We start from the raw sequence: 23,518 nt of genomic DNA, 5'->3' as shown, positions 1-23,518 counted from the left end.
GTGTTTTGGTACCAATGTGGTATCTACTCCAAATACTGATGCTGTCAATTGCCCTTGTCACTTTAGACCCGGCATATGCTTCGTCGTAGGCCTCTTCTGGATATCTGTAAACTCTGTTTTGACTAATTGGGCGGTACAGGTGAAATCTGACCTCAATAAAGAAAGCCACGCAGTTTCAGTGTTCTACCCAGAAACGGTCATGGCCCCCAATTCATTAGAGAAACAGACGACGATGCTTTGCTGTATACAGTGGGTGCCTCGGAGGTCGTTTGGTGTTCTTACCTGCTAAAACCAGTTTGGTGTTCGCTAAGGGCTTTGAAAAACGCATTTTATTGGCAATTTACCCCTCGTTCTGAACGGACTAAGTGTTTTTTGTTTAGTTGCAGCAGCGTATCCCGAAAGACAGTGGGTCCTGTACCATGTAGGTAAGATTTTGATAAATTGGGGGTGACCTCTGTGTAGGTACATCAGTCTGGGCATTACTCTATTAAACTGTGGGGACCGTTCCATTTGGCGCTATGATCTGTCTTGTTATGCCTGTCTTTTTCGCGCCATTCTGCCTTAGATTAACAAATTTGTAATGCAATACTTGACTCATCTTACGCACTGCAAAACTGACCGCTTGCATGCAAAATTTCAAATTCTTCTATGCAATGGTTGCCGAAATATGGATACTTTTTTGACAGAACCAAGCTTTGCCTAAGCCAAGCTTTGATCAGCCCAAAGGAACACTACCCAATTAAATCACTGCAAATTACATAATGTAGCAGCACAACAGACATGAAAGTCAGTTAATTGGTAGTGACACACCTGACTACACACTTTTACATTCACAAATCTGATATGAGATCGGAGTTTTTTGAAAAAAGAACATATTTTTACCTAGGTATACCTTCGAAACTGAAATATTCCATATTAAATGTCAAGTCTGTATATAAGGCTTAAACTGCCACGGAATACATATAACCTAGAAGGCAAAAAATGAAACCGGATTTTTTTTCTAATTTTTTTCAAAAGAATACAACCTAAGAAGCCAGTGTTTTAATCCGTATGGAATACATGCGTCAGGCTTAAAATACTGCCACGGTCGAGGGATCTTGTGCTCAATAAGTACAAAACACGTGAAACAAAGGAAAAGAATGTTCATGGATATCATCAAGTCACTGCATAAACAAAAAAAGCTCTTTTATATATTAAAAAAAAAAAAAAAAAAAAAAAAAAAAAAAAAAAAAAAAAAAAAAAAACATGAAAACAAGTTAAAATGATGATTTGGTTGTTTTAATCGGGTTATCACGTCACTAATTTGTTTTCTTCATGTTATCCGTCTTAGTAATGTGCAAGTTACATGGGTACATGCAACATGGAAAGTAAGCCTGATGTCAACAGAGGTTTAATTTCATTCATTGGAAAGTTTTAATTTTAAATACCCATTTAGATGTTTTTACGGTTATATCACATAACTCATTGTGTTTTATCCAGGGTCCCTGACATATCAGTTTACATGTCTAAAATAAAAGTCCAAATAAGCATTTATACTTGAAACATTTTTAAATACACGAGAGAAAACTCTCTTTCTTCATAACCATCTAAGGATACGTAGGTAGAGACGAAACTAATTACTTTAATGTTTTTCTATGAAAAACCCACACTATAGGTTATTTAAAATGTAAAAATGTTTTTCACGTTTACCATGAATAGCTCATATTTAAAAACTACACAACGTTTGAAATATTTGCACCAACGCTTTTATTGCGAATAAAGGGATTTGATAATTTGAACATACCTTTTCTTTGTTACACGCTTTTGGTGTTTTTTGAATTCAGGACTGAATCGTGATATTTTGTGTGTATTAATTAAATAATAAGTCACGATCATAAACGCCCACCAGGCGCTTGTATTCAAGCTGATTTTGTTTTATGAATTCAAGTCTGAATCGTGATATTATGTGTGTATTAATTAAATAATAAGTCACGATCATCAACGCCCACCAGACGCTTGCGTTCAAACAGGCTTTGAAACAACATACTTTGAGGCCTATATGTTTCTGCATAATTTGTTTTACGCATTTTCGTTTTACACTTGACGTGTTTTTTTTTTCTTGAAACACATGAGAGGAAACTATATTACTTGATAAACCGCAGGACATGTAGGTAGAGAGAAACTAATTATTTTTAAGTATTTAGCTGAATCTAAATATTTTTGATATGTGAAAACACAGTGTCGAACAATTTTAAAAAGCAAAACCATCCCAGTTACGTTTCACTTTTGTCTTCTGTCAGGCTCAGTTATCATCATGATATTTATTTATTTATTTATTTATTTATTTATTTATTTATTTATTTATTTATTTATTTTTTTTGAAATTATGCATGAATCTTAGATTTTTTTAAAATAATTAGTTTCCTCTCTACCTACGTGTTCTTAGACGTTTATCAGGTAATAGAGATTCCTCTCACGTGTTTCAAGAAAAAAAAAACAAGAAAAAAAAACACGTCGAGTGTAAATCGAAAATGCGTAAAACAAATTACGCAGAAACGTATATGCTTCAATAGATCATTTATCAAAGTCGGTTTGAATACAAGCGTCAGGTGGGAGTTTATGATCATGTCTCATTATTCAATTTATACACACAAAATATCACGATTCAGTCTTGAATTAAAAAAAAAAGTCAGTTTGAATACTAGCGTCAGGTGGGCGTTTATGATCGTGTCTTATTATTTAATTAAAACACACATATATCGCGATTCAGTCCTAAATTAAAAAAAACATTTAAAGTGTGTAACAAAGAAAGGGAAGGTTGAAGTCATCAAATCCCGTCATGCCCAATAAAAGCGTTGGCGGAAACATTTCAAACGTTGTATATTTTTTAATATGAGCTATTCATGTTTAACGTGAGAAAATATCTTTTATTATCACACTAAATAATCTGTAGTGTGGATTTTTCGTGGAAAAATACTTATGTAATTAATTTCGCCTCTACCTATGTATCCTTAGTCTGTTATGAAGAAAAAGAGTTTTCTCTTTTGTATTTAAAAATGTTTCAAGTTTAAATGCTTATTTGGACTTTTCACGGTGCTATCACATCACTAACTGTTAAGACGGTTATGAAGAAAGTGAGTTTTCTCGTATGTATTTAATAACACGTTCCAAATTTAAATGCTTATTGAATGTTTTCACAGTGCTATCACATCACTGACTGTTTAATCAAGAGAACCCGTCATAACAATATGTAGTTGTATACCTTCCCTGAATAAAAACATATCTCTTCATGTTTGCACTGTCCAGTGATTTAAGCAGTACAATGGAATATTAATAGAATTCAGCTGGATATGAATAAAATTAATTCGAAGAAATTAAGTTTTCTCTTTTGTATTTCAAGAACAGGTTTCAATTTTATATGCTTATTTAGATGTTTCCACAATAATATCACTTCACTCAATGTGTTTTATCCAGGGTTCCCGTAATAACAATTTACATTACTGTGGCCTTCTTTGAATAGAAAGATATCGATTCATATTTGCACAGTCCTTTGAGTTATAAACAAACAAAGGAATATTGAAAGTATTTAGCTGAATTTGAATACTCTTTGATATATGAAGATGCAGTGTCGAACAATTTCAAAAGCAAAAACATCCCAGTTACCTTTCAATTTTGTTTTATTTTAGGCTCTTTAAGTTTTAATCATTATATTTATTTATTTGCTTGTTTGTTCATTTATTTATTTATTTTTTGTAAGCATGTATGAATCTAAGAAAATTATGAAAATAATTAGTTTCCTCTCTACCTACATGTCCTGCGGTTAACAAGTAATAAAGTTTCCTCTCATGTGTTTCAAGAAAAAAACACGTCAAGTGAAATCGAAAATGCGTAAAACAAGTTATGCAGAAACATACAGGCCTAAAAGTATGATGTTTCATGGCCAGTTTGAATGCAAGCGTCAGGTGGGTGTTTAAATTATGATCGTGACTTATTATTTAATTAATACACACAAAATATCACGATTCAGACATGAATTAAAAAACAAAGTCAGTTTGAATACAAGCGTCTGCTGGGCGTTTATGATCGTGACTTATTATTTAATTAATACACACAAAATATCACGATTCAGACATGAATTTAAAACAAAGTCAGTTTGAATACAAGTGGCTGGTGGGCGTTTATGATCGTGACTTATTATTTAATTAATACATACAAAATATCACGATTCAGATTCAAAAAACAAAATCAGTTTGAATACAAGCGTCTGGTGGGCGTCTATGATCGTGACGTATTATTTAATTAATTTACACAAAATATCACGATTCAGACTTGAATTCAAAAAACACCAAAAGCGTGTAGCAAAGAAAAGGAATCATCAAATCATCAAATCCCTTTATTCACAATAAAAGCGTTGGCGCAAATATTTCAAACGTTGTGTAGTTTTGAATATACACGGTAGGCTATTCATGGTAAACGTGAAAAAACATTTTTATAATTATACTAAATAACCTATAGTGTAGGCTTTTCATAGAAAAATATTAAAGTTATTAATTTCTCCTCTACCTACGTATCCTAAGACGGTTATGAAGAAAAAGAGTTTTCTCATATGTATTTAAAAATGTTTCAAGTTTAAATGCTTATTTGGACTTTTCACGGTGCTATCACATCACTGACTTTTAAGACGGTTATGAAGAAAGAGAGTTTTGTATGTATTTAATAAAACGTTTCAAGTTTAAATGCTTATTTGAATGTTTCCACAGTGTTATCACATAACTGACTGTTTAATCAGTGAAACCCGTCATAACAATATGTAGTTGTATGGCTTCCCTGAATAAAAACATATCTCTTCATGTTTGCACTGTCCAGTGATTTAAGCAATATATATATATACAAGGGAATATTAGAAGAATTCAGCTGGATATAAATAAATTTAATTCAAAGAAATTGAGTTTTCTCGTATGTATTTCAAGAAAGAGTTTCAATGCTTATTTAGATGTTTTCACAATAATATCCCATCACTTAATGTGTTTTATCCAGGGTCCCCGTAATAACAATTTACATTTCTGTGGCCTTCTTTGAATGAACTTTCATATATGAAAATGCAATGTCGAACAATTTTAAAAGCAAAAATATCCCAGTTACGTTTTAATTTTGTCTTCTTTCAGGCTCTTTAGGTTTTAATCATGATATTTATTTGTTTGTTCGTTTATTTATTTATTTATTTATTTATTTATTTATTTATTTATTGTGTAATCATGTATGAATCTTAGAAAAATATTTTAAAAAATAGTTGTTTTCCTCTTTACCTACGTGCCCTGTGGTTTATCAGGTAATATAGTTTTCCCTCACTTGTTTCAAGAAAGAAAAAGACGTTAACTGTAAATCGAAAATGCGTAAAACAAATTATTCAGCAAACATATAGACCTCAAAGGATCATTTTTATAAGTCAGTTTGAATGCAAGCGTCAGATGGGCGTTTATGATAATGTCTTATCATTCAATTCATGCACACAAAATGCACACAAAACTCGTGTAACAAAGAAAAGGAATGACAATATCATCAAACCTCTTCATTCGCAATAAAATCGTTGGCGCAAAATTTTCGTTGTGTAGTATTGAATATGAGCTATTCATGGCGACGTAAGAAAAACCTTTTATAATTCTAAATAGCCTATAGGGTGGGTTTTTCATAGAAGAATATTAAAGTAATTAGTTTCGCCTCTTCCTACAGCTATGAAAAAAATTTTTTTCTAATGTATTTTTAAGAAGAAAAATGCTTCAAGATTAAATTAAAATGCTTACTTGGATTTTTTAACAAAGATTTCACATCACCGATTTCGAGGGTGTAATGTATTATTACAATTACTTTTTCGATGTGCGCATGCATATATATAATACACGTGCTGGAGAGCTTTTGTCACTCAGACCTTGGAAGTAAGAAGAGTTAGTTTGGAGCAGGTGAGTGAAATGGCTTCATATGTTTTCATTTATAGTTTGGTATCGATTAATAAGTATATCTATTTTATTTATATATCCATTTATTTATGTCTGTCAGTTTTATTTTTTGCTTTAATTGTTTGTTTTCTCTTAATAATAACTTAAAGCACCTGCTAGAAGACAAAAGTGAAACAGTGATACTTTTCTTCTCTCTTTTTTTTCTTTTTTCTTGAAAAGTTGCTCTGCAGTGCATTTTGATAAAATTGTTTGAAATTAACATTTATAAGCTTAACGTTAGGTTGTTTTAAAAGTGAAACAAATAGGTATCGACCTCATACTTTTTAATCTCATATACTTTAATATCAGACGGCATATACTACAAAACGATGTATTATAAGAGTCGATTCCCCACTCTAAAACTTTTGTCCCAGTGCAAAATAAAAATTCTCCTTCATAGAACGTTTAGAATGAAGTCGTTATAGACGAATCGTTTCAACAGAATACAACACGGGTATTAAATTGGCAGACAGCGAATGTACTTTTTAAGGAAATTGAAAGCTTTTACCAGGGATGTATCTATTTTAACAAACTTTTATAGGTGTGTTTTAGAAAGTGTTTTAACTTATGCAGTAACTTTTATATGGACGTGCAACTGTAGAGGATAAACCCCAACTAGAAAAGATTGTTGAAACTGCAGGTAATGTAATTGCAAAGGATCTTATCCCATTCACTCCATTTATCTCGATAGTGTTTTTAATAAAACAGCTCCCATCATGACTGATATTACTCATCCAGCTCAAAACCTTTTCATATTTTTACCCAGTAACTCTTGGCTTTTAGTTTTTAAGGGTACAGTAAGCGATTTTTATCTAGCTTTTATCCTTCAGCAGTAACTCTTTTAAACATTTAAACGCAATTTCATTTTAGTACATTTAAATAGTTTTATTCAACAATGGCGCTATTACAGGGCAAATGATTCCGGATTTTATTCATTTGTTATTTATTGGTTTAGTTAAATATTATCTTATCTTATCTATAGACCGAGGAGGAGTGGGATCATAGTTGTTGAGATAAAAATAGAATGGTGTCTAAAAATGTTTAATTGGAATAGTCATCACCATTAGATGTGTATATTATTATTTTATTATTAGAAAAATATCAAATAATTACTTTTGACCCACCTACGGATCCCAGACGGTTATGAAGAAATGTATTTCAAGAAAAAAAAAGCATTTCAATTTAAAGGCTTATTTGGTTGGTTTAACCGTGATATCACAACACGTATTGACCTTAATTCTTTCAACATACTTATTGGTTAATAAAAATAATCTAATTATATTTACATATAAAGATGGCAAACCGATTTAAGTGTTCTATTCTCATCTTTAAATAACCCAAATATATAACCTGTTATCTAACATTTATCTAATGATGAAGGAGAAAAGGAAAAAATGTTTTATAATGATAATTGCTGTAATTAGTACATTACAGGGGAGGTTGGAGGGTCTGGCGAATTGGAGGACAGTTCTGGGAAGGGGTAGGCAGGGATCAACCGGAGGGCAGTCGAGTGGCTATAGTTAAATGTCTGAATTTACATTGTTGATGAGGAACGTTGCCACAGTCTCGAAATTTCTGTCATTCTGACTTGAAGTTAATGTTCTGTGGCCATGAAGTGAAAGGTTAATCTTGTCTTGCTGTGTTCTAAAGTCTATTAGTCACCTCCGAGTGTACAAGTACTTTATAAAAGTTACGGTATTTCAACCTTTTCCGCATGAACAGTTGGGGGCATTTAATGATAGCCAGTTGTGCTTATATAGTTGAGATTTGAATTACAGGTCTACTCGATCCCGACTAAGCTGTTTTTCTTGCGTCCTAAAGAGTTTTAACGTGGAAGTAGATTGAGATCCAGCTAAAAGTTCAGATTTAAGAGAATACTTGAGTATTGCAACACTTAGGCCGTTCTTCCGTTCTAAGTCGAAGCTGTTTCGTGAAGACATAAGGAAGTATTCCACGTCTTTATAAGTTAATTTTGTGGGAATTATACAGTATCTAAAGGATGATTGTCTACACTGTAAAACAGATGGACTCCTAAAGAGCAAGATTATGAGGGATTGAGTACATCACTTTTTTGTATGTATTATCCTTCGGTTTTTCAGTGTTGTCCATTTCAGTTCTCTTAGTACCTTGGATGTACATGTATCAGAACCAGGACCACCCTTTTACTCCTCCATGAGTCTTTTTTACTGGACATTAAAACCCACATTTCTATATTAAAATGCGATGATTCCGTCAGATCTAGATGCTATAACTACATGTAGGTGTAAACAATCAGAAAAGTCACTAAATTATTTTTAAGAACCTCTTTATGACTTTTTTAACTTTTTTATATTTGACCTTTGAAACAAATAGTTGTGCTTATGTAAATCATTAACCTACGTCCTTTCTTTGAATAAACGAGTTCGTGGTAACCCTCGATACCAAATTTGCTAGTCAATTCTTGCCCAGAGATGTTTCCCGCTTCACAAAGGCCGATTATATTCATTATTAACTGTTTAAAACAAAGGGATAGGGATTTTAGTCTTGAGAAATTATAGGCATCCAGATTTCTTATATTAGAAAACCATATTTTCAAGCCGCGCTCGAGTATCGATACGGGTCCAGGGTTCGGATAAACGCCCCCTACGAGCAGCTTTATGCCTGGTAAAAGAGCAATGCAGATAGGAAAGAAGGAAAGTGCGGAGGATTTTATGGAAGTTAATTTCCAATAAGATTCTTTTTCTTGGAAAACAGTTTGAAACAAAAATAACAGCCACCCCCCCCCCCCCCCAACACACACACACACGATGGATCAGGCTAATCCCCATTCACATGACAGCCCCCCCCCCCCCAACCCCCCACAGCAACTCCCGTATGCTAGGCTTCTCCGCAGTCACGCTATGAAGCACACGTGGGGTCATTTTGGACGAAGTAGTGAATATGCAAAGACGCACAGGGTATAAGAAAATATTTTATCATAAATCCGGCTAAAAAAGGCCCAGAGGTAGGTATGCTTGAATTACTATAAATGGCCCTCGTAAAGTTAACATTATCAACTAATCTATAAATGTATACGCCTTACTAACTTTATGAATGACAGTATGCTTCATGGATCTACCGGCAAATATAGCGTCTCTGTGTTCAATAATACCGCAACGGCGCACCGCATTGTGCTAAGGATTTTTCGCCTACGGGGAGTAACTATAATTACATAAAAATGCATGTTGTCATATCCTGGCACACTGATAAAGCAGAAAGAAATATTATCTGTATGTCATGTTATATGATAATGTCGTCTCATTCAAATATATTAGGGCGATGTTTACTCGAGCTGATATATATGCAACAGCAGAACACACAAGCTCGTATCATCGGTCGACACTAGCAAACTGCATACTAATATAAAAAATAGACAATTAATGTATATGAAAATAGGTACAAACTGGCCACTGATAAGGTTAAATGCATGTTCTCTAGACAACCAGCCTATGGAACTGCATAAGAATTTAAGAAAATTGACCATCTCGGACACACCTTATAATATTATAACATCAGTTGATTGGATGATAACTCAAAATAACGGATCACACATACGCTGTACAACTTTTTTCAATTCATTCAGTGTTTAGTTCACGGAGAAGTAGTGATCACATAAGCTAGCATGGGTTACCCCTAGTATATGTAGTTAATCATTTGCCGTCAATTGCATACTACATGTATAACCTTAAGAGCAAGGCTTGGAGTCCCTAGAAATTTAAACAGGGCTTTTTCCCATTCCTTTTATTACGAATCAAGATCCCTCCTGAAGACGTTTTTGTATAAAACTAGTACGACTTATGGAGTTAAGGGGCTGTATTACTCTGCTGAGAGATGTCCTGCCCATTGAGAATATATCAAGAGGGACGGCTCGCCTCTCTCTCCCATAAGTGTTATTACAAAATTGTCTGTAACTTGAAAGATCCGAGTCAGACCATTTTTCGTTTTGCCGAGTATTTTCCCTTTAAGTGACCAGCAGCTCGTTATTGATCCATTTCCTCCAACCTTTGCAATAGGACTCTGTTTATTTGACTTTGGTCTTCGTACACCCTGTATCCCATACCCTTGAGAAGGGATCTGTTTCCAACTAAGGCGTCTCTGAAAGACTTGGATCTAAATCTTACAATGGTTGGCTGGAATATAGACACACATTTACACCTTTGGGACCTGGGGGGAGGGTGTGTGTGGACAGTTTCAGTAGCATCAACGCCCAACCTAGGGTTATTGGTGTTTTAGACATTGAATCCACTTAACTACCTATACACTGCTCTATTTTGTATGGTTCACTTTTCAATACATTGCCTCTTATTTGGAGCCTTCTGAGAGTTCTGGTTATCAATCAACGATACCTGATATAGTTCGCCCCTCATTTTTTTTTTAATTTTCGACACTAAGCATTTCAATTTCCTCAAGCATTTATTGCTAATGAACATCAGATCAGTTTTCAGGTCTGATGAGGACTATCATTGTTGATATGGCCCCGTCAAACGCCATTCTTATTTACATTCTTCGCAATCATGGAGATGCTGCTCAAAGTCAATCACCATGATTTTCATTCTTAGCTCGTACACTGGCTGAAGAAAGTCAGAAATTGAGGATCTGAAAAAATGTTATCTGGTGTGTCACAGGTCAGGCTGTTGTTATCGGGTGTGTTTGGCCTACCTCGCTTGGTACTGGGTTGACGTATATGACTTGACTGGTCAACTTCTAACTGACGTCCATCTTGAGTTGAGCTAGTACTAGTACCTTTCAAAAATTTAGTGATTGCTGATTGTGCCATCGTGTACTGACGGTTAATTCACTGCTATAGCTGCTTAGTGAGTTTATCTACTGAACGTGCACTTTTACAAGTACGATCTCATGCTACCCTGCCAGGTTTAAGAAATAGTGCTGAGCTGCCCCCGTCCCCTGGCTAATAGCTACTGCATGACGCTACTACGTGTGCTTTATCTAGGGTTTCTGTCATAACAATTTACAGCTCTATGCCTGCTAGATCAGAAAGTTATTTATTCATGTTTGCACGGTCCAGTGAATTGTAAACCGTACAAGGGGGTATCAAAAATATTAAGCCGAATTTAATGAACTTTGGCATGTAAAAATGCAGTGTCGAATTTTAAAATAACATCCCGGTTTCATTTTTGTTTTCTGCCAGGCTCTATGTTATCATCATATATGTGTGTGAGTGTGTTTAATATTGACCGTGGTAAACTTGAAGCTTGCTGGTTAATTTAAAAGGAAAACAATTTGACTCTACACTTTTGAATATAATATTTTCTTGCAGTTATTAATTCACCACATTTGTATCTTCCCCAGATACGCCTTCAAGAAAATGCAGTTATACTGGCGTATTCTTGACCTGTGTTTTTTTTTCGCTATGGTGCGGCCTGCCTTGTGCAAAGACGAGGGCTACGTGTCGAAAAATTCGTCCGCCTTACCTAACGCCAATTTGCATGTAAGCATACACTTAGATGTGTGGATTTTGTAACAATTTTATCTCAATTAATCATTATCGCTGTCATTATAATGATAATTCATTTCAGTTCCTCTCAATAGCTAAAGTGAATCAAGCAGTTCAGTTTGCTGCATCGTTGTCATTTCCTGCTAATTATCTGGTTCCCCCAAAATATACATACAGAGTTAAGAAAATGAATTACGCCTCCTCCCTTCGGCAAGGGTTTAAAATATTCTTGTCTTCCCGAAATTCGCTGTTGGTAGAAAGAGCAGGCGAGAAAGGGAGAAAGGCAGAGTGAAGTACGAATATTTAAACTTCCGTTCTGTGCATTTTAAGGGTAAAACCCTCCACTACCGCTATGAAAGCGAGGCCAAACTGTTCGGACTGGCAGAGGAAACATTTCACATCTCCGCTGATGTAGATGTGGAGTATATTGGAGGTATTTGGTACAATTTATCGGGATTTATTTTTTTACATATCCTTTGTTAATAACAAGAAGTATCTGTAATTTTACCCACTGCTTCATTCAGTGAAACTTAATTAAATGGCTACATGTACATTGGCGTTTTATTTTGTAATTTTAACTTGACAATTTGTTTGCATAATTATTTGGTGAAATTTTGTATATAAAAGAGAAATGAAAGAACTTATAACCTTATGCAATTATTGACATTATATGTTATTTCGTTGCTCATTTCCAGATGGGTTTGGAAACTACGTAGATGAAAGCGCTTCATCTTTTCTAATGTTTATGCGTAATGTTATTATGCAAGTGATTAAAGGAAATGGGTGAGAACCATGATATTTTACCTAATTAAATCTTAGTCATTTGTTTTAGCCCAGCCATTGCACCATGGACATCCAGTATGCATGTATCACGTGGCATTTAACACTTGCTCACATAAGATATAAATGAAAGTTAAGCTCATTTACCTCAATGATTTGCAACTGTGAATTTTTATTTATTGGTTTTGGGTCCTTATTTTACACATTCTCGTGTCCATTCCAATAGCACGACCTCGCAGTCCGAGGCTCCCCTGTCTGCTGACGACCTGTATGACCAGCCTACCTGTTTTGTTCAACTGGGAAACGGAACTATTGCCGAGGCTAGGTTTACCAAGAAAGATTCAGGTATGATAAAGTTTTAATATTTCTCCACGAGCTATATATCTTCTGGATAATGCCAAATTAATCTCAAATTAAAATCGTAACATTTGTCAAGTGGGAGGGCAAGATTCTCTCCCTTTTGATATCCCTTTCCACATACACAAACAAGCGCCTAAATCTTACAGTCAAAAGATGAACATATCATATTGTCTTTTTGCCGCTCAATTGAAAATAAACAAAGAAGGTATGGTCTCCACATAAATCTCAGACGTTGTTTTTTATGATATTTTTATGATTAATTCTTCCACGTTTATTTTAGGAAATACAGATGTCATGAATTTTAAGCGCTCCATTTTATCGGCACTTCAAACGAATTTGGTCCGTGACAAAGAAAATGTCATAGAGACAGACGTCATGGGGAAACACAATTCACGCTACAGGTGAGCGCATGGATCTTCCCTCTCACCTCACCACTTATTAATTTTTTTTTAAATCTTTATCTATTTATTATTATTATAATTATCATTATTATTATTATTATTATTATTATTATTATTATTATTATTATTATTATCTAATGTACTAGAGCAACAGAATACTGAGGCGCACTGTTACATATTAGCAATGGGTAGGACATCTTTCAGCAGAGTAACACAACCCCCTTTTCCGTAAGGCGTACTACTTTTATACAAGAAATTTCAGCGTCTTGCGGAGGGATCTTGATTTGCATTTTATGAAATGGTTATGAGCACTAACTAGTTTTTTCAACATCTTTTGTTACAAAGGGATATTTTTATCTAACATTTCTTCATAGATATAAGGAAAAATGGTGCAGAAATATCATCCTCTATGATATCGATACTGTTATGTTATTCAAGAATTTAATGTACATACGTCTCACTCTAAGCCAAAAACATCAGAAATAAGATCAGAGTTGCTTGTTTTATCATTAATACAATTATTCCTTTTTACTTAAAACAGACATGTGTGCCAATTATTTTAATTAAAAAAATAATATCTTTATAAAATTAATTTCTAATTAATTTTCATCTTAAAATATTGTTGTTCTTAATAAAATATAAAACAATTAATCGTGACAAAGATGACATTTGGGATTCTGAGAAAATTAGCTGTTATTTTTTAATGACCATATTTCAATTACGTATTGTTTGACGTTATTTTTACATCGTAACTTCAGTGTATACATGTGTATATACCAGCACGTTAAATGGTTTCTCTCGACCTATCTTACCCAGCGACATGTATGTTTTTATTTATCATATTTTTTCTTCCTTTCACTTCAATAATTTTAAATGGGTAGTGCTTTTGGCCTCATTACGTCCATTGCTTACTCAGAATTTAGTCATAATGTTATCAGTATCAATCCTTCAAACCTAGGACTACGGAGCTGGAATTTGGAAAGATTGAAGTTAAGAAGCACTTTTCCTCCAAGGACATCTACACGGCGAATAATACTGACTTGGACACCGACGAAGTGGACATCGAGACAGATGAAGTCCAGCGTGTTAGTGGAAATATACTGACCAGTGTCGCTGGACATGTGCAGGTGTTTGGCAAACCCGAGGAACAGGTAGACATAATTTAATATATATTTCAACGTACAACGTTGCTGTTGGTTGAAGGACATCACTTTTCTCTTTATTCTCGGTTTTGTTTCTCTGCATGGGGTTGGACATGGCTTGATATCTTTCTCTCAGTGACAAAGTTGTCACTACATGTATTAATGTCGCAGTTGAACCTCATCTCACTATCTGGAGCATCTCCAGGCCAGGACAGCTTGAAGTCCCATATCGGAAGCAACAGACGGCAGTCTATCTGCAGTGTAGCTATTTTTATACAAGCAGCCAATAATTGGTATTTTGGCTCCAGAAGCAATTCGGTTTTGTAAATCAATGGTCAATTCGCTGCAAATCAAGTGGGCAAATTCATGAGGTATGGAGAAAAGAACATTTTGATAAATTTGATATCTGATGATTTTTAGAAGATAATATATAGTTATCGATCATAAGTTACCAATTTAAGAGCAATTACTTTTGCAGGTCGCCTTAACGCTTGTTGAGTTTCCTAGGACAAAGATTGTACTTGCTTTCATTCTTTAAACTAAAACGTAATTTTCGTCAAATATTATTATAGCGCGCGAGGGCTATAAAGTCAAAGAAAAGTCCTAGAAAATTGGCATAAGTCGTTCACTGAATAACATTTTATTTCAAGCCGGAATACTTTTTCAAATGTAAATATGTGCAGCAGAAAGTTTACAATATATTTCTACTGACAACAATGCATTTAACTCACCATTTATGCCTATCTTTGAAATACAAAATTGTAAGTCACTATCTTGAATTTACAAAAGAACAAAAATTTGAAGTATGTCTTTCTCCTACGAATTCTCCGGATGGAGTGGTATGAAATGGCCAAACTAATGGTGGTATCCCTGAACCTAAAAGTTATCACTTATTGCAAATGAACGTTGCATCAGATAAGACGGAACACCCGGCACCTCAAGCACAATAAAGAAAAGCAATATAAACCTTACAATTGCAACATGTACACCCACTGAATATATTAATTGACTCCCAAGCAATGTCAAGTAACGCTAGTCTAAAACATATAGATCATAAAATATACTGAATATGATAAATGGAAGATGCACTATGAATTACATACTCGAAACATACTCGAATTGTGCATTGCATTTCCCAGAAAGCTACAAAGGAAATTACAAAAACCAAATACAAATAATACAAGTAATTATTACTTATGGATTCATTATTGCATAGCACTGATGCATTTATTTCTTCAGGATGACACCGTCAACTCTGCGGAAGGAGGTAAAATTGATCTTGGGGCATTTTTAACTTCTGACGTGACCTTCAACCTTACATTACGTAAGCACGTAAAGCGTTCCGTTGAAGGCGTTCAAAGAATGGAAGCGGCAGCCAATACTCAATTCCTGAAAAGATCCTTGGTCGGACAGTATGACAAAAGTAAGTGTGCTAGGTTGGAGCAATTAATGATTTCACAATAAAAAGATAAAATGATAATTCTATTTTTATCAAAGTTAATCTATTAAAGTATTTGTCGTTACCAAAATGAAGAAAAGATTCGGTAGTTTCTGTTATTTATATTATATAGTTTTTAGGAAGTTTTAATTTCCTAAACTGAAAGTACTGTTTACCTATGGTGAGAAAAACTGTTACCGTAACTAAATTTCCTGAACTTAAAATACGGTTGAAAGAAGAAAAAACAAGGTCTGCTATTTTTACTTCTTTGTGATGAGGTTATTTTGAACATATGTTTGTTTGTTTTTTAATTGCAAAATGTCAGTTTTATTATACAAATGGTTATGTACTGCACTATTACAGTGTCTGGTGTATACCTAAGATGGACTGTTTTGAGGAAAAAGTTCGACGAAGAGGATAGGTTGAATCAAGTTGTGGCGAACTTTATTAAGGATCCTACAGATCCGTCACATTGTACGTATTGTACCGTTATATATCATTTATGAAGGATAGTTTCTAACGAAACACAGTTTGAATTCCTGTCTATTAACTTAATTATATCACTTATTCTGGCTGAGAAAAACAGACTCATTTTATCCTACTGTATACTGCCCCGTGCTTATATGTATAATAGTTACCGTCCTCGACACTTTACTGCTAAAATCTATGTAGAAAATATGTGTGGGAAGTCGTCTATATTTCTCTTTTTGCTTGCTGTAAAGCATTGTTCAAAACGGGTGTCCCACCTCAAATTTCCTGCAATTTTATCAACAGATGATCAACTTACATGCTCAGTCAGGTTAATATCAGTACTCAATGATTGTTGCCCCATCCTCTGAAGATTATGATTTTGCAGATCAATCATTCAACGAGAATTGTGAGCAAGTGTGCTGTCATGATGAAGCCTGGATTGACCCACGTCGTCACCTCTTAAAGATGGGGTGAAACATCGGGTCTGAGGGGGAGGAGGTCATTAATTTGAATTTATGATATAAAATATTGATATCTTTACTGCCATTTTGTATTTTTTGTAACACTCATCATGTGAGATGTGATATCTGGAATTAAAAGCACTGTTAAACTACGTGAAAATGGAGGTGGGCGAGACCATCTTTTTGACCAATGCTGTATGTTTTTGCTGGAGGGTCAAGGGTGAGAAAAAGCTTCCTCCGAAAATATGTACATGTAAATGTTCTAACTAACAATGTCTTAATTATGGCCCCTGGTTTTTGTTACAGTATACGAAGTGAACGAAATTCTGTCACTGGAAAATGAACTGGGGATGCCACACAACAACGCAACCTCTGCAGCCGCCAACACACCGGCCTTGGTTAAGCAACTGATGCAAGCTACAAAAGAGGTTTGCATTTAAGAAATCTTTTCTAATCCTTTTTTTTTCAAAATTTAAGTTTTAGTTATCAATTGACATAGTTTTGAAAATCAGGTCAAATTTTTAATTTACCTTGCATTATGTTCAGAAAACTGCCTTACGCCAAGGATGTGATATTCATTAAGATACGACTTTTTTTAATGTATAAAATTTTCATCATAACGGTTCCAATGGCAAATGTATGATTATTAACTGTATAGTTAGTCAGGCTTTGTAGTGTCTTCACTTTCTTTTTTTATTACTTAAAAAGGTTTAAGTGTGAATAAAATTAAAAATCCATTAACGTGTTTTTTTAGTCTTTGTTTCAATTTACCTAAACCCTTAGCTGATGTTTATTTCTAGATTGTTTCCAATTGTTCGAAATATTGGGAAAAATGCAAAGAAATTCTGGACCTTTATATCACCGCCGGAGGAAAAGACGTTGAAAAGGTACCGTTTATTCAGAATATTACAGTTGGCTATAACTTTGTTCATGAATTTTTAACCTGATTTGTAGATGCGTTAATATTGACTTGTCTACAGTCATCTTCAACATATATTAAAAAAATCTCTGAACTACTAAGACAATCGTACCTGTAATTTGACTTTACAGTAATGCACAAAATGGTCAAATGATTTTACTCAAAGAGATTGTTTCATGTATTGCATTTTCTTATTTGAAAGGGGAAACATATGTAACGTATTTTTATAATAATGATCATTATATTTAATGCATTGTCGCACTTTAATTTTTTTTTAGACACTGTCCAGTTTGGTCCAGTCTAGCCCCCTTTCTGCCAATCAAAAGCAGGAACTAGTTCAGAAGTTGTCCTTTATTGCTAAACCCACAAAACACATCTTAACCACAGTCAAGACACTCTGGAACACGCTGTCCTCTCAAGGCGATCCTTCCCAAAGTCACGTCATACTTACCCTCGGCTCCCTTGCCTCGAAGGAAACTACCAGAAAGGATTTCCGGTCAGAATTGGTGGATCTTCTTCGACGCCATCTAAAAAAAGGTTACACAAATAACAACACAGAGCAAATCAATGACGCTCTTGAGGCTATAGGTAACTTTGGAGACAACAGACTAACGCCGGATGTATTGGCAATGGCTAAAAAAGAAGGACAGACGGAAGAGATAGAGATAGGCTGCATCCACGCTCTGAGAAGAAACTTCCACGTTGGGTCGGTTCAGAAATGGCTAGTAGATCTGCTGACTCGTCCAACATCTGACTGTGAATTACGTGAAGCTGCTGTTATGACCATCAAAGGCGAACTTGTCTACAGAAAGGTGTTGGATACCAAAAACAAGGCATGGCCCAATTCAGGTCAAACAGAGGTGGACAGAATCCTTCTCAATGCACTTCTTATGGAAGATGAAAGATATGAGTGCGCATTTTCAGACATTAAGGAGTATCTTCAACTTAAAGGTGTATCAGTTGGTACTCATAATGGCACTTACAAAATGGTGAATTCCACACGCACAAAAAGAGGAGTTGATCATGTTAGTTGCAGTTCTTGGGGCACCTACGGCTCACGCTATTCAGAATTGTTAAGGTCATGGCAGTTCTCAAGCGACAATTCTCTATACCCAGACAACAAGCACTGCCTTTCCCACATCAGTTACGGTCCTTCGAAAGCAAATATCTATATCAAGTCTGGTGTCTTTGCTGGTAAAAATGCAAGACAAGGATACTGTAAAGTGTACGGCAAGTCAATAGCCAAACTCAAAGTCTTCTCCCAACGTATTACTCTTGCTACCGCAGAAGCCTATCGTTTGAAAAGAGGCAGCAGTAGGATTAAGGTCTATCTCAATGTCTACGGGAAGACTGTGGTGAACATATATCAGTCCGGGCCACTGTACAAGAACTACCCCGTTTACAGACCATCCCCAAGAACCATCACCGTTTTCCGGGTTTATATCTATGTCGCCCAGATCTCCGTTAGCGCTACCTTGGCACCGAGGGTGGAGTTTAGTGTCAGGGCAGGGTTTTGTCCTCGTACAAATAACCCCTGTTCTCACTGTTTGACGATGACCCTCAAAGCAAGTGTCCGCATTTCTGGTGGTGCTTCAGCTAATTTGGCAGTAAGTTTATATGCATATTTATCCAGAGAGAGAGAGAGAGAGAGAGAGAGAGTAACTTTGATGCATTGTCATTTTGTGAGAGGAATTGATCAAGTGTTTTTTTGTTGTTTTTTTTTACAGTTAATACTACAGAATAATCAAACTGTACGCGTTGTAGATTTTTATAAATAGTTTAAAGTATTAGGCATATCAACATAATTGTGTATAAAATCGGGCGCTTATGTTTTTAACTCGGGTTGTATCAATAACTATTTCGTCAAAGTCATGAAACGTACTCTAAATATATTAGCAAGTTTCTTACAATGCACGCTTCCATAAATTTGACATACATTGTTTTCAGTCACTGGCTCGCGGTGGAATTGACATCGGCGTCACTCTCAATTACCTGGTTGAAGGAGAGGGGAAGCTCTATCCGGGGCTTTGTTTCTCGTTCTACCACGGACACGACCCCATGAAGGTCAACATAAGAGCTTGGTATCAAATACGATCTAAGATTAAGATTAAAGGCTGGCGATTCTGGGTGAGTTTTTTAGTGGTGTTTGATAATATCAGTTCAATTTTATTTTATTCAACTTGGCTGAAACTTGAGGTTATTCCAGGTTTGTCACAATTTATAATAATAATAATAATAATAATAATAATAAATTACGGAATAAATCTGAAAGTAAATATTTCCTTATGACCTTTATCATATTAGAAGTGGAGATGGACCTGGGGAAGCAGGAAGACTTGGAGGCCATCGTCGCTGTCTTGGAGCCTGGGAAGATCTGGAAGAAAACTCATTGGAAGAGCGGGCAGATGCTAGGCATGTTCGTTAAATGGATTACAAAAAGAAAAATTGATTTAATATGAATATATACGTTTGTATGTATTTGCACATGCATGTGCCTGTACATGTGGACATGTCTGTATGTGTTCAAATGCGTACATGACTAATAACATGACTTTTGTAGTCCATGCCCCCTTGTGAATACTGTACGTCCGAGTAACGTTTTCCGCTTTATTAAATACAGATTACTTCATTTTATTTGGTTATTTGGGTTTAATAGATTTATTCGAATCCATCATTACAAGTTTGTTTATTTACCATAATCATATTTTGCCTACTTTAATTATGATTCAGTGTGTTTCCTTCTTCCCTTCTCTAATCAATTTTAATGCGTTGATTTGGTTATTTACTGAGTTATGATTTGTTAATATTGTTTATTTTCATTCCTATTGCTTCTTTTGTTCTTTATTTAAACAGAAGCTTTCAAGCACACACTTTTACGGGAGACGAGGTACATAAGAAAATTATTCAGAATTAAGTATTAGTTTCTTAATCGTTTGCAATATTGACTTATTAAAGAGGTAAAGTTTATAAGCTCAACTGAAGAAGTATTGACCGGAGGAGCCCTTACAAGTACATCGCCCGATAAAGGTGCCTCTCGAGATATACTTATATTGGAGTATCACTAACTTGATTTAAGCCATTGTTCGACTAATCTATAATTGTTACCTTCAAAAGTTACTTTTAAGATACACTTCGTAGATTATAATTTTTAGTATAAGGTAACCTGGCGACCCATGAAGAGTTTGATAACTATATAACATAATGACACAGTCAACTAAATTTACAATCAATACATTTAAAATTATTGACAGGTACTAGCAATCAGTTGCAAGATGAAATTTGATTATTATTATTATTATTATTATTATTATTATTATTATTATTATTATTATTATTATATTTTTTGGCCTTTAACATGTACTATCGACATGTGCTTCAAAATCAAATACGGCATATCGTTCCACCTCCGTGAGTCTTATCTACCTACCTACCTATCTACCGTGTATCTATCTATCTAGTAAAAACAGGACGTTATAATTTCGTTAATATAACCAAAACATGTTATGGTAACGTTATAAAAACACCCTGTTTTCTGGGTATGCATGTTTATACCAGTGCAAAGATAATATCAATTCAAAGTTTTACTTATTCAGATTTTATTGACTTTCTCTTTCACCTGAATGAAACGGTGCTTCGTTTATTTGAGTGAAACTAATTAATTAAAAGATAATACATTTTTATATATTCAGATTGTATTGATTTTCCCCTTTTTCCTTAATGAAGCAACATTTTCAGAATCTGTAGCATAGGCAGAATAAAATGAATGATTTTACATCTGAAACGTCTTTGTTTTGTCTTTCTTAATAATTCAGATTCTACATCGCTTAGAATTTATTACAGGCAGGAAGGGTTCTTTCGTAAAAAATGTTAGAGTAGAGAGAAACCTATAATGCAAGCACGTCCACATCTGTTGAAATCTATTCAAACATTGTGCCATTCCATGAACGAATGCATTCCCACCTTGGAATGTTGTTATAACTGCTGATTTTTTGTTCATAGGACACTTACCAATAAACGGTTAAGCCACCCTTTCTTCGAACCCGCAACAGATAAACATGCATTTGTAAATGCATGTCTCATAAAATAATTTGACAAAGATGAATAAGCAATATGTCGTTTATGCAGTTATACAACAACAATGGTATCCTTTGTAAACATATTGATTGATCGTGGCTTTTGGCTGTGGACTATAAACCTGGACAGATTCCAGTTTTTTTTTTTTTTTTTTTGGGGGGGGGGGGGGGATATATGTGCACTCTTTTCAAAGTCACCACTGCACGATATGATGAAGAACACTCGTGCAAGTTAGACTTTTAAAAAGTATGTAAAGCATGACTGTTGACACATAGTCGCTTTCATTTTCGATAGATTCGACCAAGGTAAACTGTGATAACCTTATTTTGCACTGAAACAGAAAGAAAATATTGACTATTTAAATAATTTTCACCCAATTAACCCTTGACACTGAACATACTGTTTAGAATGGTAAAAGCAAGTTATCTGGATATGTATACGTTAACTCTTATCTAAACATTTCCCTTATTACCAACGGAAGTAACTACGGCCATATCTGGAGCTATATATGTCGATACATTTAAGTGTAATCGTTGGGCGTGTGTGTATATGGCTTATTCACCGCAAGATCTCATTGGCCGTACATGTTTTTAGCCCTTGCCAAAATGACATGTTGACATACCTTTCTTGATTTTGTTTAAAGTCCTCTGTTGTTGAACGTTTGGAACGCATTTTGTTTGAAATACTAAATAAAGACGGAGTTTGTACATCATGTTTACCCATGATCTTTAAGGTGCATTTCTGGTATTTGAAAATGCTTATTAATTTGAGGAAAACTTTATAAATACTGATGCGATTATAACTCTGTATCAAGTCACTTGGTTTATTTCCTTCTTTATTTCATACAATAAAATGTTAATTGTTAATTGATGCACGTGTTCTTGCGAGACTTTCGTTACAGTACCAGAAACGTGGTGTTAGGGACCATTCATCATGAGAAGAGCCGAGTGCTACCTAGGTCACAACCTAAATATGGTGGACCTACATGAAAGTAAGATCGCTTAATCCTGTAATGGAAAAAATGAGAAAATTAAAAATGTGCACATAATGAAAATCTGACTCCCCCATGAAAATTTGACTACCCTTCCACAAAACTTCATAAATCTTATTTTATTTTGAGGATGTGACTGTGATCTTGTAGTATGTGAAATGGAGGATACATTGGCGCTTTTTTGTAATTTGCAGGTGAAAATTTTCATGAAAAAATAAGAAAATTAAAAATGTCCACTTAATCGCCTATTGTCTCCCCTATGAAAAAGTTATTTAATATTTGATGATCATTTCAACACCTTTTCTTTTAGGATACTTTATGAAAAATATATTGGAAATATTTAAAGGTTTGATGATAAAATAGTGAAAGCATGAAAAAGAAATCATGAAAATCTTTATTTTTACACCCACGAGATTTGGACTCCCATGGAGAAAAGGACCTATTTTATATTCAGTCACCATACCACTGGGGGAGTCAGATTTTCATTATGTGCACATTTTTAATTTTCTCATTTTTTCATTAAAATTTTCACTGCAAACTACAAAAAATGTGCAAATGTATCAACCATTTTACATAATACAAGATCACAGTCATATACTCAAAATAAAATAAGATTTATGAAGTTTTGTGGAGGGGGAGTCAAATTTTCATGGGGGAGTCAGATTTTCATTATGTGCACATTTCTAATTTTCTTATTTGTTCATTAAAATTCTCACTGCAAACTACAAAAAATGTGCCAATGTATCAACCATTTTACATGCTACAGGATCACAGTCATATACTCAAAATAAAATAAGATTTATGAAGTTTTGTGGAGGGGGAGTCAAATTTTCATAGGGGAACCACATTTTCATTATGTGCACATTTTTAATTTTTCTTTTTTTTATGAAGATTTTCACCTGCAAACTATAAAAAAGGTGCCAATGTATCATCCATTATGCATACTACAAAATCATAGTCATTTACTCAAATAAAATGAGATTAATGAATGTTTTTTTTGGGGGGAGTCAAAATTTCATGGGGGAGTCAGATTTTC

General features: G+C 34.5%; 1 protein-coding gene across 1 annotated transcript; it reads left to right on the top strand.

The window, feature by feature from the left end:
- The first annotated feature begins 16,810 nt into the window (after nt 1–16,810).
- Nucleotides 16,811–19,968, top strand: LOC147761585 (uncharacterized). The gene is made up of 5 exons (XM_087013939.1): nt 16,811–16,926; nt 17,299–17,385; nt 17,696–19,024; nt 19,365–19,544; nt 19,722–19,968. The coding sequence occupies exons 1-5, from the start codon at nt 16,849–16,851 to the stop codon at nt 19,827–19,829; spliced, it is 1,782 nt and encodes a 593-aa protein (XP_086870065.1). The 5' UTR covers nt 16,811–16,848; the 3' UTR covers nt 19,830–19,968.
- Nucleotides 19,969–23,518: the final 3,550 nt, after the last annotated feature.

Source organism: Lingula anatina, chromosome 5 (assembly GCF_051362555.1).
Source record: "Lingula anatina isolate TDL-2025a chromosome 5, LinAna3.0, whole genome shotgun sequence".
Classification (NCBI taxonomy): Eukaryota; Metazoa; Brachiopoda; class Lingulata; order Lingulida; family Lingulidae; genus Lingula; species Lingula anatina.
The sequence above is the reverse complement of the archived record's forward strand: the minus strand, read 5'-3'. Positions and strand labels throughout refer to the sequence as shown.